This window comes from Schistocerca americana, chromosome 1 (genome assembly GCF_021461395.2).
Source record: "Schistocerca americana isolate TAMUIC-IGC-003095 chromosome 1, iqSchAmer2.1, whole genome shotgun sequence".
Lineage (NCBI taxonomy): Eukaryota > Metazoa > Arthropoda > Insecta > Orthoptera > Acrididae > Schistocerca > Schistocerca americana.
The window spans coordinates 694,710,473-694,735,267 of record NC_060119.1 but is presented as its reverse complement, the minus strand read 5'-3'; the positions used below and the strand labels follow the sequence as shown (position 1 = coordinate 694,735,267).

General features: G+C 38.5%; 1 protein-coding gene across 1 annotated transcript in view; it reads right to left on the bottom strand.

Moving 5' to 3' along the window:
- The window catches only part of LOC124609363 (GTP-binding protein 128up), a 52,345-nt gene extending 28,041 nt beyond the window's left edge, over positions 1 to 24,304 (bottom strand). The window contains exons 1-5 of the mRNA XM_047140067.1: positions 24,103 to 24,304; positions 23,658 to 23,823; positions 23,436 to 23,566; positions 21,915 to 22,154; positions 10,973 to 11,141 (exon numbers count right to left, since the gene is read on the bottom strand). Of these exons, the coding sequence (XP_046996023.1) occupies positions 10,973 to 11,141; positions 21,915 to 22,154; positions 23,436 to 23,566; positions 23,658 to 23,823; positions 24,103 to 24,144 (748 nt within the window). The 5' untranslated portion in view covers positions 24,145 to 24,304. The remainder of the gene's footprint in view (positions 1 to 10,972; positions 11,142 to 21,914; positions 22,155 to 23,435; positions 23,567 to 23,657; positions 23,824 to 24,102) is intronic.
- Positions 24,305 to 24,795: the final 491 nt, after the last annotated feature.

The window sequence follows — 24,795 nt, the reverse complement described above, 5'->3', positions numbered from 1 at the left end:
ACTATGTTCCCGTAACCCTCCTGGTCTCAATCTTCTTTAGTCATTGTCCCACACCCACCTTCCCCTCCCTGTTCCCGTGTGTGTGTGTGTTTTTTGTTGTGTTGGCAGAAGGGCCAATACCGTGTTACTAGAGGAGGCCGTAATGCACGCTTTTTAGCTCACGCAGGCTGGCGTGAGGAGGGAAGGACTATACTGACGTGAGGTCTGGAACATGACACGGAATTAGAATTCAGAAAGCGGATGTAATTAGTTTGATACTTAACTTTAATCCATTAATGATGAATGTCGCTCTTGACGGTACATGATTCACAATATTATCTGTTAGTAACTGAATATGTCGCCTTGCTAGGTTGTAGCAAATGACATAGCTGAAGGCTATGCTAAACTGTTGTCTCTGCAAATGAGAGCGTATGTAGACAGTGAACCATGGCTAGCAAAGTCGGCTGTACAACTGGGACGAGTGCTACGGAGTCTCTCTAGACTAGACCTGCCGTGTGGCAGCACTCGGTCTGCAATCCCTGATAGTGGCGACACGCGGGTCCGATGTACGCTAACGGACCGCGGACAATTTAAAGGCTACCACCTAGCAAGTGTGGTGTCTGGCGGTGACACCAAGTGTTTTGTCTAATTCTGATGAAGGCCTTTATGGGCAAAAGCTTACTTGTTTGACAGTCTTTGTGATGTGCCTATCTGTGACTCAATGTCTCTGCTATGTGAGTAGAAGCATTCTATCTTTTCATGGTATTGTAATTACTCCATCCTGGATTTTCCATTGTTTGATTCTGCCTAATGGCTTTTCTACCACACTGTTGTTTCCCTTTGTTACTATTTTGTAATGTATTACTATACTCAGTGTCCATCCTCCTTTCTCTTCTTTTCTGTTTCATTTGGCACCTTATGAACTGCACCGCATACTCTACTTATGAGCCACACTGTATCAACTACCTTGGGCGTGTACAACAGATGGCTACAAGACTGTGCTGACTGTTGGTGCAGTATCTCGTGTCCCACACTACTCCTGCCAATTTCATCAATCCTAGACCTGCAAACTGATTACTCTTCCTGCGTCAATCTTGCGAATTTTTGTGTGTTGTTTTCCGTATCTTCCTGTGCCACACAAACTTGCAGCTCATCGTACCAACCACTCCCCACACTCCTTCTCCTCTCTTATTCCAGTTTACACATACTGACTTCACCTAATCTAGTCACATCTGCTGTCCCCCTTCTTCACACTTATGTACCTACAGACCTTCAACCCACATTACAATATTTTTATTTAGTTTTTCTTTGATATTATTGTGTTTTCACAGCAATTTCATTGGTTTTCGCCTTTCAGTTTCGGCCTGGTCTCTCAGGTTTCATCTTGTTTCCCCATACTTCATCTGCTTCGTCGTTTTTATGATTTTTCCCGGTGTATTTTTGTGATTTTTTTTGCATGTATTTCTACATTATTTATGTGTTTTTCACGTTTTTATCCTTCGCCATGGATCCTTGCTCCTTCCATCTGTGTCAATATAGAAAAGTTTACTTATTTCTAGCCAGAACCCAGACCCACATACTGTTCCTGCGTTGTTGCTTGGCTCATGGAATCCCCCAAAATAGCCTTACCATCAAATTACCCACCTCTGGCTGCAGGCTCTCCTTCCACAATGACCTCTATCTGCTCAGATTCTGCCAGTACTTAACCCTCACCAACACAGTCCTGCAACACCATGTAATTAGGCCCAAGCCTCCTTGCAATATCTCCTCTCCATCGGTAAAATTCTCCTGTTATAAATCTGAAAATCCTGGATCCCATAGAACTGAAACACAGTCATGAACCTTTCCTCCAAAAGTCTTATCCTCACAGAGGAGTATCAGTCCTTTTCATAGGTCTTGCCTTTTGCTCCACTCCCAAATTCAATCATGCAGGACTTGTTAAAGACCTGCTCTCCTTCTCCCGGTCCAGACAGTGGAAACACTTTTTCACTGCCAACCCTACCATTCACACTCAGCCAAAGATATAGGTTGAACCCTGCCTGACTTCATTCACTCCTCTATCCAACTGTGATCCAACTGCCCCTAATCATAACCTCCTGTTAACCAGAATTTCTTAACCTCGAATCTTGTCTCACCATCATTCATCCCTCAACACAAAAGCCAACCTTCCATCTGCAGAAAGAACCACAAACACCCCTAAAAACTGGTCCCAAATTTATGATCCTACCTACTGCCAAAGGCTCCACCACTGTTGTTTTCAACTGCAAGGATTACCTGGCAGGAGTCCACCAGTTGTCAGGTTCATCAACCTACAAATCCTACCACAGTGCCCCATTTCAGAAATCCAGCAGGATATCCAGTCTCTCCTCACATCCTTAGGCCTATCCCAGAACCTTTCCCCTAAGCCTGTCCCTTTCCTCACCCCTACCACTCCTCATACTCCTATCTTCTACATACTTCCTAAGTCCATAAACAAAACCACCCAGGTTGCCCTATCATGGCTGATTACTATGCTCCCGATGAGAGAAACTCTGCTCTCGTAGACCAACGCCTTCAGCCTATTACCCAACCTTCCCTCCTATATAAAAGATACCAGCCATTTGCTCCACCAACTCGCCACAGTTCCTGTTCCTTTACCACATGGTGCCCTGCTTGTTACTATTGATGTCACCACCCTTTACACTAAGGTCCCTAATGCCCATGGCCCTGCCACTACTGAACACCACATTTCCCAGGGCCTGACAGATTCCAAACCTATAACCTCCTTCCTGATTGCCATGACCAACCACATCTTTACCCACAATTATGTCTCCTTTGAAGACATCACTTACAAGCAATCCAGGGTCAGCCAAGGGCACCCGCATGGCACCATCCTATGCCTACCTAATAATGAGCTTCAGAATCTTTTATAACCACCCAGAATTCCAAACCCCTCACCTACTTCAGATTCATTGATAACATCTTCGTGACCTGGATTGAGGGTGAGGACACCCTACCCACACTCCTCGAGAACCTCAACACCTCACCCATTCCCTTCACCTGGTCCTCCTCAGCTTAACAAGCCACCTTCCTCAGTGTTGATCTCCACCTCGAAGATGGTTACATCAATACTTCCATCCCTATCAAACCTACCAACCATCAGCAATACCTCCACTTTGATAGCTGCCACCCATTCCATATCAAGAAGTCCCTTCCATACAGCCTTGCCACCCTTGACTGTCACATCCTTGGTAACGAGCAATCCATCTCGAAATATATCAAGGGTCTCACTTAGGCCTTCACGACCCTTATTACCCTCCCAACCTTGTACAAAAACAGAGCCTAATCACTCCAGTCAACCCCCACCACCCAAAGTCCCACTCTCTGGCTACAGAGGAGCATTCCCCTCTTGAAGGACTGGAGCAACAGAATCACATTCTACGCCAGAGTCTGGACTACCTCTCATTGTGCTCTTAAATGAGGGATGTGCTACCCGCTGTCCTTCCTACCCCTCCCACAGTAGTATTCTGCTGCCCAACAAACCTAAACAATATCTTTGTCCATCCCAATGCAGCCCCTGCTTCCAAACCCTTACCTCAGGGCTCATATCCCTGTAATAGGTCTAAGTGAAAGACATGTCCCATACATCCTCCCTCCCCCTCCCCTCCTCCTCCTCCACCACCACCACCACCACCACCACCACCACCACCACACCATCAGAGGCAGGGCTACCTTTGAAACCAGTCAAGTGATGTATAAGCTAAGATGCAACCACTGTGTTGCATTCTACGTGGGCATGACAACCAACAAGCTGTCTGTCCTGTAATGGATCGTAAATGGTGAAAAACTATGACTCAGGTGCAGCGAATTGTTAATGCTGAGAGTAGTATAAACTGCCTGCGAGAACTGGATGTTCTGTGCTATGGACGCATCTCTCTGGAATAAGTAACCAAATATATATATATCTGAGGACTCTGTGTGAAGCAATTACAGAGATTGGATGTGTTTTATGCTGGAGAGATTTTGCTATTATTGTACTACACTATTAAGCTCCATTGTGAATGTTTAGTTAGTCCATGGCACAATAAACAAATTGAAGAGAATAATATGCATTCAAGGTGCGTATTTATCAATTTATAAAAGATTTGACAAACGTTCTTCAGATATCACCTGATGTAGATCGATCGGAGGTGCTGCATGGAATGATAGCGTGAGCCGACATCTTTTCACAGTCAATATACTTCGAGAGAATATCTCAGAAGCAATAAACTTTTCGTTGATAAAAAAAGTTGGACACATCAAACCATATGCATCATACAACATAGCACCTAGTTGTACCGAATGATCTTTGTAACGAAATAAACATTTTAGAGATTTCAAACGGAGCTGTTCCGACGAGGAGTATCAGTAAGATCGATGCTGCGGAACATATATCTAGCTCTACTGTGGTATTTAAAACCAAAGACTTCTATTCTTTGGCTTTTAAAAGACTGAAGCTAGAACCTAAATAAAACCACTGGAAATCATAACAAAAATACCAAAAATAAATAAGAAGCTGAGAATTTTCTTAAGCAAATTTCTTAAATAAATAAATTAATTAATTAAATTAAAATATATTTAAGTCTGCACAAATGGCCATCAACAAACTGTTACCACGAAACAGCTGGACCACCAATTGCGGAGCATGCTGCCCAACACAATGCACTTCATTTTAATAACTGCTTCACAGCCTGTGCCACCTGGATCCTTCCTACCAACACCAGCTTTTCTGACATGCACAGGTGGGAATCCTCCTCACAGTATATCCTGTGTTCCCACAACCCCCCTGTGGCCTCAACCTTCATTAGTCATTTCCTACACCCATCTATCACCTTTCCTGTTCCCACTCCAGCACTACACAGCCCTCTATTCCACTGAAGCACCCACAGTCTTTTTACTTCTCTCCTTTCACACTGCCACCCCCCTCCCCCTCCCTGTTTCCTCTGCCTAACCTCCTGACTCCATCTAGCTGCCCTACCCTCTCTCCACCTCATCCTTGTATACTCCCACAAGCAGCACTTTACTGTCCACCACCCCTGCACTGCTATCCCACTCCCTCTCTGCCCCAAGTCTGCTCCTTACTGCCACCACCCACATTGCTTCTTGCATCATGGGCTGCTGCTCGCAGTCTGGCCTTGTCAGCCAGAGACTGTGGTCGTGTGTGTGTGTGTGTGTGTGTGTGTGTGTGTGTGTGTGTGTGTGTGTGTGTATTGTGTTTGGGTGAGTTGTTTGTTTGTATTTCCGAAGAAGGCCTTTGGTGAGTAGTAATCTATCCTTTTCACAATATTGTCAAAAGTTAATATTAGAATCATTAGATCCTATCTAAAAGAAACATATTTAGTGGCATTTGACTTGGTCTACACATTTAAACAATCCACAGATGAAAAGCATCTGGTACAGGTCCTCGTGAGGATATTACCTTATTTTGTGCAGAAACAAATCTTGTATAGTGGATAAACTATTAACATATGTAGATGGTATGGATACATTAAATAAATAACGGAGAAATTTTAATCATGAGACAATCACAATACAGGAAATGGACACACATGAAACAGTGAAGGTAATCGTTATCCTCCAAAATTTACCAGGAGAAAGGAAATTAATTTCTGTTGTGTAATCAGGAGGCACAAAAACGTAAGCAATAGATGAGGAACAACACAGTAAATAATAACTCACAAGTATTTGTAGGTAGTAACACAAGCACTGTTGACAATACAACAGAGCTCATCACATATTTCCCTAAACAAAACACAGATAGGAGTAGTTATCCTATAACAGCAGCAGAAAACAGACAACATCCTGGAATGTGGGCCAGAATCCAGGATGTAACACCCACATGATAGGCCCTCATACGGAAAGATTAATTGCCTTCACACAAACTATTCCCATCCGATGGTTATTACAAGAAGATAATGTTTTAGAGGGAGAACAAGCCAAACCTACTGCAAGAGCAAAAGTATGAAGAAAACCTGGGAACTTTTTAGAATTCTGGGTATTTTTCAAATGTTTTAGCTTTCAGTTAAATTTCTGTAATTTTGACTGGAAAGAACTGATACTCTAATGAAGAATTTTACTTTGGCTTGCTACTGCAGAATAATACTGATGCCATAAAATGTAAATGGGAGAATAACACCAAAAAGTTGCAAAGAAAATGTGCCATTTACAACAACAAAGCACAGCACACACATAAGCGTCTGCCGACAGCAAAATGTGTCAAAGGCTTTAGGATGAAGACTGTGCAATACTCTGTAACAACAAACTGCTTGCAATGAGTGTGACATCACAACTGTTTACATTTCCAACACGTTACGGGAAACTATTGTGAATTGCAGTTTGAGAAACGTTACTTTCGAAGTAAATTTTCTTTTATGCAAGACGGATTACGTTCTGTGTGAGAATGTGTGATGAATTTCTTAAATCATCGAGAATCTGATACTCATTCAAAACTTAAAACTTTGAGGACAGTCACTTAGCACACCTGTGTCTGATATATCTTAAAGTGTAAACACATTCAAAAAGACAACACTTCAAGGGTAGTTTTCTTATTTATTTCAGTTCTTTCATAGATTACAAATAATGAACGATTTCACACATAACTGGCTTTTCTATGGAAAAGTTGAATCGCTCAATGGAACATGTATTCTCCCAGGTAACTCACGAAATGTTTGGTGCACATACGTGAGATTTATGATTGTGCTTGTCACAAATATTCAGCTGCTGCAATTTCAGCTGTGCTCTCACGACAACAACAACCGTCAGCTGAAAAGTTTTTCTTCCATTTATTCATAACACCACGGACCGTATTGGGAAAGTTTTGGCCAAGTTTCAAGTGGAGACAATCTTTCGACCTATCAAGAAAATTAGTGAAAGTTTAAGATCGGTGAAAGACGCACGACACCCCTTAGCTACCCCAGGTGTGTATAAAATTCCATGTAGCTGTGGCATGGTTTATACTGGAACAACGAAAAGGAGTGTTAATACCCGCCCACGGAACTCAAACGGAACTGTAGATTGCGACAAATTGACAAATCAGCTGTATCGGAACACTTTTCAAAGACTGTGATCACAAAATAAAATTTAGTGAGACAAACGTGATAGCTAGGACCTCACATTATTATACCCGAATGTATAGAGAAGCTATAGAGATCTAAAACGCATGAAAATAATTTTAATAAAAAAGAAGAAGGATTAAAACTAGACAAGATATAGCGGTCGACTTTGCACCAACAAAGTGACAATCGATTACCTGTAATCTAGAGAGATGGCACTAGCCAGAGATAATTTTAAAGTCGAAAGCATGTGATGAGTGATGGCACCATCTAAGCGCTCTATATAAGCGGGACCTCCAGCGCCTAGCAGACAGTTGCCGACTCACCTCGGGAGATGTTGCCCGCAGTAGGCAACGAAACATCAGGAAGGAGTAGTAGTTTTATATATGGACCATGGCAATTCAGCCTGGAAGTTTTAATTAATGGATTAATCTATTAACTTTTCTTATTTATGTATTTGTGCTACGTAGCAGTGATGTTGCTTTGGCTGACTACATCATGTGTTCTAAGCTCTGAATATCTGCTGTCACTGCCTGGCAAGATCACATGACATGACATGAGCTATGATTGACCGACAAAAGTGCATCATAATCTTGATTTCAGTGCTGTGGAAGCTACCATGCTGCACTTGGTGGAATTTGTATTTATACTTTCATAATACCAAAATATACAGTGCACATGTTGCCACACATTAAACAACTTTCCAAAATGCATGCACTTGGTGGAATTTGTATTTATACTTTCATAATACCAAAATATACAGTGCACATGTTGCCACACATTAAACAACTTTCCAAAATGCATGGGTTTTGCGGGTTTTATTTCCTAAAGTGCAGGGAAGTTGTACGCTGGTGTATAATACCTTTACCATTCAAAGGACTGGTAAGTTTTATAGCCTCAAAGGCCTGTTAAGTTTTATAGCCTCAAAGGAAAATATATTGTCGCTTAATATGGAAAAAGCCAGGGTATAATGTGTTTTCACCTGGAAAAAAGTGTATTTTTAACCAGGCATTTTTTATTGTCTGTGTATGCACCCAGAAGAAATAACAGACAACCTTGATGAATTAAATGAACAAATAATGATTTAAGTCCATGGACCTAATTCGCCAACTGAAGAACAACACAATTTGTATAAAATATTACTGAAATACAGAAGTATTTTTTCTGATAAACCAGGGGTGATTGTGAATACGTTTGCCAATTTAAGATAATAAACTACTCTTTTGCTGTATACAGTTCCAATAAGTTTACGACCAGCTGCAAATGTAAACAATATGGTGGAAAATAACATAATAGAAAGCAGTCTGAGTGTGTACAGTAAGCTTTTACTAGTAGTAAAGAGGTGTAAGCTTAGCTTTCAATGCACAAACACTTAACAAACATATAGAAACATAAAGGGCTACACCTGCTGATGAGGAGTTGGCTAAACTTGAATAAGGGGGGTACTTTAGTTTAATGGATTTGACTGGCAGTTATTGGCAGATAAAACCATGTGAAAATTCATGAAAATATATGTTATTCTTATTTGATGGGAATCAATTTAGAGTATTAACTTTTGCACTGAACATTTATGTTTTAGTGTTCATACAAGCTATACATGAAGACCCAGGGAAAGAATTATTACAAAAGTTAATTATTATGTACATGATATATTACTTGTGTCCAAGACGTGGGAATAACACTACGTATTGTTAAGTAAAACATTACACAAGTTTAGTGAAAAGGACATACAATTTAGTTACCCAAATGGCATTCTGGAAGAGAACAACTAAAATTTTTAGGACATCTCGTACAAACCCACGGAATAAGACTGGATAGAGAAAGAATGACATCAAAAACTGTCCTGAACCAAAAAATGTGAAACAATTGCACTCTCTTTTGGAAAGAGCTAGATTTTGTTGTCACTACATACAGCTTCAACTGACAAATGACCCCAGATTATCATCATTATTATTAAAGCAAAGATCCAAGTGGATATGGGATGAAGGAGCATCAGAGGCATTTCATAATATTAAGCAGGCAGTAGTAGATGCGTCCATATAAAACCACTCAATAATGAATTAAGCCATTACGTTAGCAACAGATGCTTCTAAATATGGCGTAGCTTGTGAGCTATTTCAAGGTGAATTGAATACTGAGTTCAGAGATCATAAGACAATAGCTTTCATCAGCAGAACTCTCAACAAACATGAATTTAACTATATGCTACAGAGAAGGCATTATTAACTGTTGTGGAGCATACAAAAGTTTCAAATGCTGATTTGGGGCTCCAAGAACATAACACATAGAGATCATCTGGCTTTGGCTTTCCTTATGGAGAGTAGATTGTTACATAGTTGGTTAATGTGGTGGGTATTATTCTTACAAGAGCATCCAGCAGAAATATGAGTAAATTACATAAAAAGGTTCAGAAAATACATTACCAGATGCATTGTTGCTACTACCATTAGGCATGGATGAAATAACGAGAACTGGAGGATCGGGATTTATTTTTTTCTGTTCCCTGTCATGGGAGACTAACAGACTTTCCTTCTCATCCCGCCCAGTAAGTCTCCATGACCCAAGGTTCTGGGCAACTTTTCCAAACTCTCCCCATTTCCTAACGCTGACCAATTCTTTTCTTTCACCCCTCTTACTTCCCCTTGAATCCTCCTGCCGGGAAAAGGAGCCACTGGCCCAGAAAGCTAGCAGATTTAAATACCTTTATATATATGTTCTCCTGCCACTGGTTGGTGGATAGATTTTTATATCCACCCAATTACAAACCAAGTGGTTATTAGCTCATAATAAGGACGTAATACACCCAAACACATGTATTTTGCTGTGGAGAGAAACTCAGGTCCCTTGAGACCCAGATGTAGAAATAATTATAAATTACTAAACGGTCAAAGCTATCAGATACTGTAATTAGTTGTGTAAGTTATTTTACATGACATCTTTCATTCTGGTGGGGAGCAACACGTCTCACTTCTTCCTCCTAGACTGGTGAAAAACGTTCATGGAGAAACATGACTTTAATTAGTTGTACAGGAAGAAGGGCCCACTGTCCACATGCTTCTTGGATTTGTGTGCAGATGTGATGGGCAAAAAGGGAGCCAGTGCATCCACAAGTTATGAAGAAGAACGAGAGTCTTTAGTTGCGATGGAGAAGTTGTTTACACTTTGCAGTCATGTTTTAGGGATAGTGTCAAATCCAGAGAAGGGACCAGACGACAGTGGTCTAGCCCCTGAACAAATGAAGCTATATTATGTAATCTCTTCCTTACTTACTATCTGTCATTTGATGACTTGTTACGTCTAGACTAGATACGATCATATTGTAAATGTGAGATCTATTCACCTAATGTCGTTACGGTTTCTGAGAAATGTTAGATATAGGAAAGTTCTTTAAAAAGTGGTGACTTTATTCACAGCTAAATGCTAGAGAATATGAGCTCTCTGTTACAGCCCTTGACCAGTATGGAATGTTGTTCTCATTCAAGTTTATGACGACACTAGAAACCTATTTACAAGACAGACTTCATTTGAATACACTCACAATTGGTGATTTAGTAAAATTACGAGGATATGTGAAAGTACATTACTGAGATCAGCTGATCATGTGAACTAAATAATAATGAACATAAATATAAACACAGTGAAAAATGGAATTTTCTTTTGAGGAATGGTCTTGTCCATTTCATAAAATTCTTTCAGTGTTTTACATGTTGCAACTATAATGTTAGTGGGCACCTTTACTCTGTTCATTGATGATGATAGTTCCTTTTATTCTTGCCATGCAATACATAATGAGCTGCTCTTACCACACTGTAATAACGTTGTGTGAAATAATGCAATTGATTACATAATGATGACAGTAGAAAAGCAAATGTGTTTTAATTTAGAGACAAGAGATTTTGCTTCATAGTCAGTACGCTACTTACCAATTTTGTTGAGCAGGTAAATGCACGGTATATATATTCGATTTCCTTCAATTACATCTATAAGATCATCACTAGTTGCATCGTACCTCAGAGTTATGTCAGCATTGTGAATGCGATATTCTGACAAAATTGTTTTCACTGTATCACTGTCCAGTTCTGACTGTGGTACCTTTAAATAAAAAAAGAAAAAAAAGAAAAGAAAAAAAGCATTGTTACCAAAAAAGAAAGATAAATAATACAGACATACCGAATAACTTTTTATAAACATCTGATTTTCACAGAATGGTTGGGTTAGTATGAGTCATATAATGTGGCTAATATTGGGCGTTCATGGTCAAACAATAAAAATAAACAATTATCGATACTAGATACAGCACATGGATATTAAAACAAATGCCTGTAAAATTTTAGATTAGCACAAACATATACACTGGCTTACAGAAATCAAGGATATCTCATAAAAATGATGATTATTCAAATGAATGAGTGATGAATATGTCATCAGTCACTGTGTAGAACATATGATGAAAAAAAAAAAAAAAAGAAATCTTGGTTCTGAACAAAAATTTATGGGGAAGAGAGATGTAACCATATTTCTGTTCATCCAGAAAATGTTTCTTTAGGACTGTGACTTTTTTTTTAATGCAACTGTATGCATGTATTTCATGTATATTAGGCAGTATTATGGGTGGTACCAAACTGTGTGCCAAACCTTGACATTGTGGTATGATTCGCTCCACACATATTGTCGTCTTGGAGTTTTGCTGTTTATTACTGTACAATATTCGTATTTCCTTAGCTATAAATGATAACAGTTCATCTGCAAGGAAATTTATGATCAATAAATATTAGCTGTAGGACATGTAGGCCTGCTTCTCAATAACTTCAGCACTGAAAATTGGTGATGTGTTAAAGTTTCGAATTTGAAGTGGCCAGTTCTCATCTGAAATTGTGGACAGGAACCAAACAGTGTACCTTTGAGGTGGGGATATAGAGGAATGTTTGATATGAGTCTCTGCTTCGGCCAGTGACATAGGAAACATGCAACAAATGCCGTAGACAATATCATGACTATAACATAACATGATGTCCTGCAATTTTTTCAAATGGCTTAAGCTACAGATCAGTCTGTCACCACAACCATGTTTTTTTCAGTATCACATTCATTGCCTTCACAAACTCACAAACAAGCTGCCAGCTTTCACTCTAACCTAGACCTCAGACAAAGCTACAGGTAAGTGTCACCACAACCAAGTTTTTTTTAGAATCAGATTTGTTGGCTTTGGCAACTCACAACCAAACTGCCACCTTCCAACCTAACCCATACCTCAGGCTAAACTACAGACCAACCATTGTTTCTTGCTTTCGCATTTATTGGCTTCACCAACTAACAACAAAACTGACATGAGAAAGCCAATGACTCGTATTGAGCATTGCTCTCGACCCCGAGGTGGCAAGAGTATAAAGATAAACTGCATAGTACAGTAATAAACTCTGACTACAATCTATTGGTTATGAACTGTAGGTGAAAACTGAAGAAACTGCAAAAAGGTGGGAATTTAAGGAGATGGGACCTGGATAAACTGACTAAACCAGAGGTTGTACAGAGTTTCAGGGAAAGCATAAGGGAACAATTGACAGGAATGGGGGAAAGAAATACAGTAGAAAAAGAATGGGTAGCTCTGAGGGATGAAATAGTGAAGGCAGCAGAGGATCAAGTAGGTAAAAAGACGAGGGCTAGTAGAAATCTTTGGGTAACAGAAGAAATATTGAATTTAATTGATGAAAGGAGAAAATATAAAAACGCAGTAAATGAAGCAGGCAAAAGGGAATACAAATGTCATAAAAATGAGATCGACAGGAAGTGCAAAATGGCTAAGCAGGGATGGCTAGAGGACAAATGTAAGGATGTAGAGGCTTATCTCACTACAGGAAAATTAAAGAGACCTTTGGAGAAAAGAGAGCCACTTGTATGAATATCAAGAGCTCAGATGGAAATCCAGTTCTAACCAAAGAAGGGAAAGCAGAAAGGTGGAAGGAGTATATAGAGGGTCTATACAAGGGCGATGTACTTGAGGACGATATTATGGAAATGGAAGAGGATGTAGATGAAGATGAAATGGGAGATACGATACTGTGTGAAGAGTTTGACAGAGCACTGAAAGACCTGAGTCGAAACAAGGCCCCGGGAGTAGACAACATTCCATTGGAACTACTGACGGCCTTGGGAGAGCCAGTCCTGACAAAACTCTACCATTTCGTGAGCAAGATGTATGAGACAGGTGAAATACCCTCAGACTTCAAGAAGAATATAATAATTCAGATTCCAAAGAAAGCAGGTGTTGACAGATGTGAAAATTACCGAACTATCAATTTAATAAGTCATAGCTGCAAAATACTAATGCGAATTCTTTACAGACGAATGGAAAAACTGGTAGAAGCTGACCTCGGCGAAGATCAGTTTGGATTCCGCAGAAATGTTGGAACACGTGAGGCAAAACGGACCCTACGACTTATCTTCGAAAATAGATTAAGGAAAGGCAAATCTACATTTCTAGCATTTGTAGACTTAGACAATGTTGACTGGAATACTCTCTTTCAAATTCTAAAGGTGGCAGGGGTAAAATACAGGGAGCGAAAGGCTATTTTCAATTTGTACAGAAACCAGATGGCAGTGATAAAGAGTCAAGGGGCATGAAAGGGAAGCAGCGGTTGGGAAGGGAGTGAGACAGGGTTGTAGCCTCTCCCCGATGTTATTCAATCTGTATATTGAGCAAGCAGCAAAGGAAACAAAAGAAAAATTCAGAGTAGGTATTAAAGTCCATGGAGAAGAAATAAAAACGTTGAGGTTCGCCGATGACATTGTAATTCTGTCAGAGACAGCAAAGGACTTGGAAGAGCAGTTGAACGGAATGGACAGTGTCTTGAAAGGAGGATATAAGATTAACATCAACAAAAGCAAAACGAGGATAATGGAATGTAGTCGAATTAAGTCGGGTGATGCTGAGGGAATTAGATTAGGAAATGAGACACTTAAAGTAGTAAAGGAGTTTTGCTATTTGGGGAGCAAAATAACTGATGATGGTCGAAGTAGAGAGGATATAAAATGTTGACTGGCAATGGCAAGGAAAGCGTTTCTGAAGAAGAGAAATTTGTTAACATCGAGTATAGATTTAAGTGCCAGGAAGTCGTTTCTGAAAGTATTTGTATGGAGTGTAGCCATGTATGGAAGTGAAACATGGACGATAAATAGTTTGGACAAGAAGAGAATAGAAGCTTTCGAAATGTGGTGCTACAGAAGAATGCTGAAGATTAGATGGGTAGATCACATAACTAATGAGGAAGTATTGAATAGAATTGGGGAGAAGAGGAGTTTGTGGCACAACTTGACTACAAGAAGGGATCGGTTGGTAGGACATGTTCTGAGGCATCAAGGGATCACAAATTTAGCATTGGAGGGCAGCGTGGAGGGTAAAAATCGTAGAGGGAGACCAAGAGATGAATAAACTAAGCAGATTCAGAAGGATGTAGGTTGCAGTAAGTACTGGGAGATGAAGAAGCTTGCACAGGATAGAGTAGCATGGAGAGCTGCATCAAACCAGTCTCAGAATTGAAGACAATAACAACAACAACAGAGTAATAAAGTTCTGGCAGGTAATGCTAACTTTTAAAAATGTCAACCTGCTGTAGTAGTATCTTGTAAAAGAAAATCGTAAATAATTAAAATACAAGTTGTGAAATATGGAATATCGTACATGACAGTAAAGACGTGGCCTACTGGAAAGAATCTTAACAGGTTCCATCACAAAACATGACTGTAGTACAGTTACAAGGATTATAATTTAAAAAGTAAGTTATAAAATCTCTATTCAAACACCACCATAAACGCTTTCGGCTAATTAATGCCACCTTCAGATGCTTGGTACTGGATTCTTAATTAAGGCTTCCTTTTTTGGTTATTTAATGGTGTGTCACTAGCATACGTTTTTGAGAGATGCAGTCATGTACATCAAATGAAGCTTTCCACAAGTACTTTGATCCACTAGCATTACATGTGTATTCATATAATCCTCTTAATAATTACGCAATGAGGACCATTCTAATTTCTAGAGCTTCGTACATTATTAAATAGATACACAATACAGCCTGCAACCCCACATGAGAAATGATTATCAGCATTACTTCCTAAAAATACAGTTCTTACAAATCCGTCAATATACAGCAGTCTAGTATTTCTGTCTTGCTTACATTTCATGAGTTATATATAGCGGATTTGTCTCAAAATATACTTTCTTCATTTGCTTATGTTATCATGATCTTCAACCTCCTACGTTCCATGCCTACATAATCTTTTTCCTCATCACGAAAATTATTCATCTTGTGTCATTTTAGTTTTCTATCTTCCACTTTTTCAATTCACATCTGGCAAACAATTCCCATATTAGTAACAATTTTTTCAAGACTGGTATAGTTGTACACATTAATTAATTATTCTCCAGTAGAGTCTGTTAAACATTTCATCATAATTCTCCTAAATTATCTGTGCTATGTGTAATCCAGTTAGGTGGTGCAGGTGTAAAACACTGGACTGTGGACCAAATCCCTGCATGGCCATCCGCATTTAGGTTTTCTGAGGATTCCATAAATGACTTAAGGCATATGCTGGGATGGTTCCTTTGAAACTGACATGGCCAATTTCCTTTAGTTGGGCTTGTTCTCCATCTCTAACAATTTATCATTTGTGGGACAGTAAAGTCTAATCTTCCTTCGATATAATAAATGAAGGCTCATTAGGATCTGTAAGTGTCCAAAAATGTTTAGTCGGATGTTTGGTTGGACTCCACATCCTTTCCATATGGTTGTTGTTCAAAAAGTTTAAGAGTTATTCCTATAACTACAGCAATAACGGATGGGTAAGCTGAACAATTAAAATCTCATGACTGACCCAAATATGGTGAAACTCTGGTTACAGAATAAAGGAAAACTGTGTTTTATTCATGAAATAAACTACATGCAAATCACTACTGAGACCTTATCTTGATATCCTTTGAGCATGGGAGTTTCAGCTAAAAGTAAGTGGTCCAAACAAATATTCTGACAAATAAGACACATCAAATCAGGAAAATATTGTGAAAGAAGTTAATGAAACAGGGATTCTCCAAAGAGTTGTTAGTTAGGGAATTGATACTACAGTCCTGGGTTATCCATATCTTTCAATTGGTCATTAAGGCATCCAAATTCATGTTTGTAGTGTTTCTACAGGACAGGTGCATTCATTTTGGAACTGCAATCTATACACTTCAAATCAGTCTGCACTTAATGCCGAATCATGTTGGAAATAGTTGTGTAACTGTTTTTTGTCTAAAACCGACATGGTGAGACCGTGGCTGTGTACAATTAATGTAGGTTAATTCTTACAAAGAAGAAAACAGCAACCAGCCACTAATAATACTGCTATTTATTTAGGTAAATAGTGCTGTGTTTGTAAATCTGCAATCTCTGTGATAACTTCAGATGTGGCAAATTATTTTTGGTGTGTGTGTGTGTGTGTGTGTGTGTGTGTGTGTGTGTGTGTGTGTGTGTGTGGTGCTTTGCACAATATGGTGATGTAAAAGTTACGTAAGTGCTGGATATATTTAGGAATATGCGAAAAATACAATCCTGCAACTTCGCAACAAAATCGCACAGAATTTTCGACGGCAACAACACACCAAAAATACTTCGCCACAGTGGAATAATAAAAATTGAAAACGGACGATAATGTAAAGTGTATCTTGAAAATCATGTGAACAGCCATCAGATGATGAACTTGCCAGTTCGAATCCGGTAACGGCGCTATTTATCTAAATAAATAGCAGTACATTAATAGTGGCTGGTTGCATTTTTCTTCTTTGTAAGAATCAACCTACATATGTGTAAATGTTCACTGCTTAAAATGAAACACAAAACTCAAATCTTGAACAGTTTGAGTGTCACTAATATGATAGTGTAATGAATTAATCACGCTCAGAGTACAGCTCTCGCTCTTTGCAAATTTTTTTTTTTTCCATAATCAATTATTTGCCCTAATTCCAGAAGCAAAAATGTATATATTGTTACTTTCATTTTGAACTTTATGGAGTTGTGATCAGACTCTTGAAATTGCTGTAGATGGGAGAAGTAGGCATTTTGAGTACACAAATTTCCAGCCTATAAATACAATACTGATATCTGCAGATGATTGCTGGTACAGTATCACTAATCATAAGGTTGTGCAGCAGCAGCAGCCAGTGAACCATCAAGTGTCACTTCTAAACAGCACCTTATATAAGTACTTGCAAGCAGTTAGAAGCAATCTCTCAGGTGGCATGAATATTTTTTGAGTTAAACCATTTTAGGTAGTATGAACTCTGATTTTAGCAGCACTGTTGTAATATAAGTATGCAATTTGATTTCTCATCAGATTGCCCGACGTGCAGCACAAACTTCTGATACAGTTGTAAAGATATGGAGTCAGTTGTTGGCTGAAAGCTTTGTCCACTATAAAAATGAACAGTCTCACACATGCGAACAACTGAATGTGGAGACAAGCACTTATATCAACACGGCTGTCCTGGATCACTTACGACCATGTTAATACAGCAGTTCTAAATAATTACAGATTATCAGATGTGTGCCAGCAACATTTGCTCAAGTTCACATCAAACAGGTTTGGCTGCCTGTTGCCCGGTAATGCAATTACCATTGACCTTCGGCCACAACTCTTCCAGCAGCACTCAGCCCAAGAAGGCAGGTAGCAGCATGCTATCTGGTGGCACGCCATCTTTTCTAAATAAACTGCTACTCTACTTATCATTCCATGGCTGCAAATGTGTATTCCACTTTCACACTGCATGACCCTACAAGTACACATACAACAATGTTTTACTGGCCATTACAAACAATGGGTCTACTGTTTTAATTCGAAAATGTAACATACGTATGACAACATAATTTCCAAAAGTGAGCCACAAATGAGTGCAATCATTTTAATAAAATATAACCGATTCATTTTGTCCCATTTGATGTCATAAATGTTTGGTAAGATTAGTACTGTTTTGAGAAATATTTATAATGCCAATTTCAGATAATGCAAAACAATAAATCCTAGAACATACACCACTATTTACGTTCATAGAGGCTGCACTGGATGGAAGGCAGGGAGACAATTGACACTCTCCATTAATTCACATTATGTGTGAGTGATACACGGATTATCGTATTTTTTTCTGTTATATACTAGAAGAATTACAAAATATTTACCACTTCTGGTGCTCAGAAGTTATTGTGCTGATCTTTATCATCTCTAAGTTAAATGCTACAAAAAGCAATACAGCATCAACATGTAAACAAAGTTGTACTATGACCAGCAGATTTTTCATTCGGCATTGACAACGTTTCTTGGCTTAGTTGCTTATTAACAGTTAGTGCTTAGTTGCTTATTAATTGTTAGTGTGTCTTGCACCCCTAAGTTTATGTTCAAATAATTTTGAATGATTCCAAATATAAAAAGTTTGTTGCATGGCCATATTCCGCAGCAAGCACAGAAATACTTGTTTTGTGAATGAAACCGCCTTTTCCTGCTGCCACTTAATTTATTTTTCCCAGACGCATTTTACCTTTTTCTTGCTCTAAGGCGTCATCAGTGGAATCCATAACAATACAATTTTGTTATTATCAAACAGTTCATGTCATAATTTTTAAGTAAAAAAGTAATTGATTTTGATTTGCTGTGATCTGTGTTTCCTCTCATATGGTCTGGAGGTCGCACTACCACTTTATTACCAACACAGAAGCACAATTTTGAGTTCCGACCTTTCTCACACTGATCACCATGTTTCTCCTCTTTTGTGGTCTACTATTACTGTTTTGCCACTCAGTATAACTATTTCTTCGGAAACTGTGCTTTCACCAACATAAATATTGTAACTCCATTACGTGTCTCCTCCTCTTTGGTATGTTTACCTACTTGTTGCTAACATAACAAAACATACGTTCAAAACCAACTTCTATTCATGATGTCTATATCGTGTGAGGTTATGAGAGAGAGAGTGAGTTGAAGAGTGAGTACGGGTTTCCTTTTTAATGGATACTATCATTCCCCAATCCTCGAATTACCCACACCCACAATAGCAAGCAGCACTTTGACACATGCTCCATAAACTCAACATAGAGCCACCCACCAACGAAAACTAGCACAAAGAACTGGACATAATATTGCAAACAGCACAAGACAATGGCTACTATAGTAACATAGTCACAAAGCTAAACAACAAAATAAAAGGGAAATAAAATCAGAAAGCACCAAACCACAGACAACAACACAACAGAACCAAACACAAACACCCAGTCCCACAACAACTACACAGGATAATCAGAAAAAGATGAAAGAAAACACAATATAGTAGCAATGACATACAAATACAAACTATCACATAAAATTACCAACATTTTCAAAAGAAAGGGAATAAACATAGCATTCACAACAGACAATTCTATACAAAACTACACCCCAAAACTGACAAAAAAAAGAGACAAATACCAGAAAGCAGGTATATATCAACTGCAGTGTAACACTTATGGGGCAAACAGGTAGAACATTTGATGTCAGATACAAAGAACACATGAGAGCCTGGAAATATGGGACAAACCATGGGTCGATCGAAGTGTCCGATCCCACCTGTCAGCTTTGACCCGTGACGTAAGGTTGTTGTGGTGTGTGACGTCACGACGGCGCGGAATTTAGTTTGTGAGAGTGGCGTGTTTGTAGGTGTCGTTTTGATGCGATCGGTGGTGCTCTCTGGTGGTGTGTTAGGTGATGTTTTTGGTTTAGTTTGCGAATGTGGCGTCGCATGTGAATTTTGGTAAATTGCTTTTTTTATGTCTTTATAACTGACAGGGTCAACAGTTTTCGGTTGCTGGCTATGATGGGGGACAGTGCGTTGTCTCTAATAAAATTTCTTCAACTATTCGGATTTTTGGATGAAGTCATGAAGTGTTCAGTATGTCTTGAAGAAATGAGGCTTACTTAAAGTTCCGGCATCTCGGACCAGGGACGGCTGTATGTGGAGATGTCGTAAGGATAACAGGTCAAGGGAAGTGTTCGCTCCTAATGTGTGGCTGTGAATGTCGGTATTGGATGTTTTTAAGCTATATAGGTCAAGGGAAGTGTTCGATCCCAATTTATGGGATCAGGAGCTGCTGTTGAGCTATATAGGTCAAGGGAAGTGTCTGATTCCAGATGATATTGTGTTTAGTGGTATTTAGGGAGTTTTGTGATGTCAGTTTTTTTCGTGGTTTTGTATGGGGGTGGGTGTCTAAATTTGTTTATATTTATATAACAGAGGGAAACATTCCACGTGGGAAAAATATATCTAAAAACAAAGATGATGTGACCTACCAAACGAAAGTGCTGGCAGGTTGATAGACACACTAACAAACACAAACATACACACAAAATTCAAGCTTTGGCAACCAATGGTTGCTTCATCAGGAAAGAAGCAACCTGATGAAGCAACCGTCGGTTGCGAAAGCTTGAATTTTGTGTGTATGTTTGTGTGTCTATCAAGCTGCCAGTGCTTTCATTTGGTAAGTCACATCATCTTTGTTTTTAGATATATTTGTTTATATTTAGTTTGTCGCCACCCAAAAACCCCATATTTCCTGTGCTGGTCCCATTAGTGTCATTAGGCTTTTTGTGGAACGTGTGTGTGTTTGTTTTACGATGTATTTTCGTCCTCATAATGTGTACGTAACAACTTTATATGCGCCATATTGGAATCGTGGTTTATGGTCGTTTCCGCCATATTTGTGACGTCATGGGTAAAAGCGGACGGGCAGTATCAGACGCTTCCGTATTTCCCAAACCACACCACATTTGCAGAACACCTCAGAGAACATGACCACAAATGAACCACAAGAGAAGACATGAAAAATAATTAGAATCAACAATAAAAAACACCTCCTAACCCTGCAAGAAAATTACCACATATAGAAAACCAAAGCAGGAAGGAAAATCCTGTTGAATGATCAAGTACACGTTCCAAACAATTCATTGTTTACACTAATAGGTAAAATAATTGAATAACGCTCCCAGAGAGGATTATAATAATAACATCCAATATAATTATAATGCCACCAACATCTTTACACTCACTTTCCATGAACCCCTTCACAGAACATTGAAACAAAGTCAAAAAAGTCAACTCAGCTGTCACCAAAGCTTCCAACCTCTCGCTAACGCTAACATCCCTCCGCTCCCCCCCCCCCCCCCCCCCCTCCCCTCTCTCATAAACACACACGATATAAACATCATGAATAGAAGGTTGGTTTTGAATATATACTTTGTTAGGTTGGCAACAACTAGGTAAGCACACCAAAGATGAGGAAACAAGTAATCAAGTTACAATATTTACATTGTTAAAAGCAGTGTCCGAAGAAATAGTTTTATCGGATGGCAAAACAAAAATAGTACACCACAAAAGAAACGGAAAAATACGGTGAACAGTGTGAAAAAGGTCAGAACTCAAAATTGTGCTTATATTTACGTAATAAAGTGGTAGTGCGACATCCAGACCAGATGAGAGGCAACTCAGCAAATCTTAAGAAATTACCTTTTTTCCATAAAAAATTGCAGCATGAACTGTTTGATAATCTAAAAATGACAAAATTCTTTCGTTATAGATCCTACTGATGATTGATGATACCTTAGAGCAAGAAAAATGTGCCTGGGAAAAATAAATTAAGTGTCAGCAGAAAAAGGCGGTTTTATTTACAAAACAAGTAATGAAATATGCCTCTGGTCAGCAATAAATCATTAAAATAAAGTGATATTGTATGTACATAATAAGTAACACAGTAGTAAAAAAAATAAAGTGTCATTACGCAACTAAGAGAATTAATTTATACATGCAAGAGCACTTACCATACACTGAAGATTTACACCACCTTTATCCTTTTTACGAAACACAATATTGGGTGGAGATTTATTTAAACGCAAGCCAAAGCCTTCTAATTCATGCTCTATTAGTTTTTTGTGTTGCAATGGTTTAAGGACATCCAGAACAATAAATATGAGGCTGCAGGTTCGAGCCACAGCAATAACCTGACGACCTCGTCCTTTTCCATCTTTGGCTCCTTCAATAATTCCTGGCAAATCCAGTAGCTAAGGGAAAAGTTGCGACATGATTAATATTACACACTCATTTTCCATTATTCTAAAACAGTTAACTTCTATCTGGGATAAATAATGTTAATGGAATATGGCCTACTTTTCTTCATGTTTGTGAAACTTCTTTTGAATAGTAACTGTACAGCAATGCTCTCGCAATTTACGGTTTCTCGGCATCTGTATGTCATTTATGAGAGATAACACATTTTTTCATGAACTATGAAAGAGGTAGTTTTCTACAAAAGTTCATAATCTGCTTGAAAATCAAATACTTTAATTCAAAGATTTTATCATCTGACAATGATCTAACAAATCTACAGTCTTTAACATATCTACCACAAAATAACTGTTTATTGGACTATAAGTTGGCTAATCTATTCATTAAATAAACATAGGTACAAAAACTTTAGGATATTCATGTAATACTACACAAATGTGTCTAACAAACACGTTATGTCAGGCCTGTCTAAATATTTATGGCCAGTGAAGAATTGTAGACACGGGCAAGCAGATGAGTAATGAACATCAATCAAAATCAAATACTCAAGGACAGTTTGAAATAGTGCAGCTGCTTGGATTAGCTGTACCTCAGAATGTAAGTACAGAGCTACAAAATGATAAAAACTGCACTACACCAAACAACCCATTGCATAAATCTAATGTGTTCCTCTCATAACTGCTCTAATATTTTAGTTAATACTTTGCAACTCAGCTGTGTTTAATGGACAAGTCAGCAATGAATAAATGTGACTGGTCAGTATGTGACCATACCATGATTAAGCTTCTAAATAAATTTACACGTTCTATAATCTGACTTTGACACAGAAAGGGGTGAATTATGTGCCACAAAAATCTTTGGCCACTTGTCAAATAGCATTAAAAGTCTGACAGACATCCAATCAACATTTAAAAACAAATTAAAAGAATTTCTAAATGACAACTCCTACTCAATAGAAGAATTTTTAGATATTAAATAGTAAATGTAGAAAAAAAAATGTGTAATGAAAAATTAGGTTAAGCTGACACATTCCACAGCACTATGAAATGTCATATTCATATCTATGGAGCAAGTATTAATGCAATGTAATGTAAGAGGCCTATATCATAATAAAAACTCTGGATATGTTACATATAGTATGCATAACTAATCAGCCCATCTCTCTCTTTCCCAAAGCTTTGTGTCAAGTGTTGATGTAGGAACATGAGGAAACTAGTATGCAAAGGGGGCAAAAAGTAACAAGTAAAATCCTGGTAATTATTATGTTTCATGTGTACCTGTATTTTAGCTCCCTTATATTTTATGCATCCTGGTACTGTGGTAAGAGTTGTAAATTCATAAGCAGCTACTTCTGAGTAGACTCCGGCGAGATTGCTCAGCAATGTAGATTTTCCAACAGATGGAAACCCTAGAATAATTAACAGCAAGAAACATATATAATGGGTGAATGCTAACACCACTGCAGTAAACAAGTGACATCCACAATAAATTATACTTACCGACAAATCCTATTCTGGCATCTCCTGTTTTCGCTACATCGAAACCTTCACCTGGGCCACCACCTCCACCCTTGGGTGTAATCAACTCTCGACGAAGTTTTGCTAACCGAGCTTTTAGCAAGCCAAGATGTCCAGCAGTAGCTTTATTTTTCTGCGTCCTGGCCATCTACACGAATAACACATTTGCACTGGTATTCATCACATTTTCAATGTATACCTCATAAATCCAAATCTTAATTAAACGACTATAAATTTTGGTGTGCATTTAATATATAGTTCCTATATCCTATGAAAATGCTAGCTTTCTATTTAACTTTACAAAATGAAAATTTATTGGGAATGTCTCTGTTAATCTATGTAGGTGAACAATACGTCAAAAACATTTTTTTCTCTCTTAACATAAATTCAAAGACACGTTATCCCCTTTCAATTTCGATGAATTTACCTCAGCTTCTATCGCTGCAATCTTTTCTAGAATAGTTGCCATTTCCGATGTTTGTTTTGATTACTTCTGGAATAATTTTACGTTATTCATACAAATCACAATGTTTACAGCACTATGTTGTCACTTTAATACATTTCACCACCATGTGCACCGTAGTTCGCTATGTCGATTAATGCGTCGGTCCAACTATCGAAGATTTGCGTTATATCGATAAGAAGGTATATCATTGTGGATCGAATTACTAGCAGCGGTCACAGGGCTCGATTAAATGTGTTAAGCTCACTGGTAGCGGACAGCACAGGAACATTCCTGGGAAATTGTGAGTCACAAAATTTGAATTTAAATGCGCCCTTGTGGAAAATACCGTCTAGTAGCCGCTGGTCAGTTTGCGTAGAGACCAAGACAAGGAATCATATTTCGCCTACTGGCGCAGAAGATACATATTTAGGTAGAAGAACGATTTCTGATTTTTCTAAGTTATAGGGAAGATAAACAAAAGAATTCGTAGAGAAAGACAGGGCACATGTCAACTGCGATAATTTTATTGTAGGTTCGGTGCACTGTCCTGTATTCTATATTCTGCAATGTGCGGCTAAGGTTAATACATTGTTATCCGCAAGGTGACTCAGACTCTTCACTGCATATTTAATGCAATTGAAGCTAGAGGAAGTTTCTAATCCAAAAACGTAACAT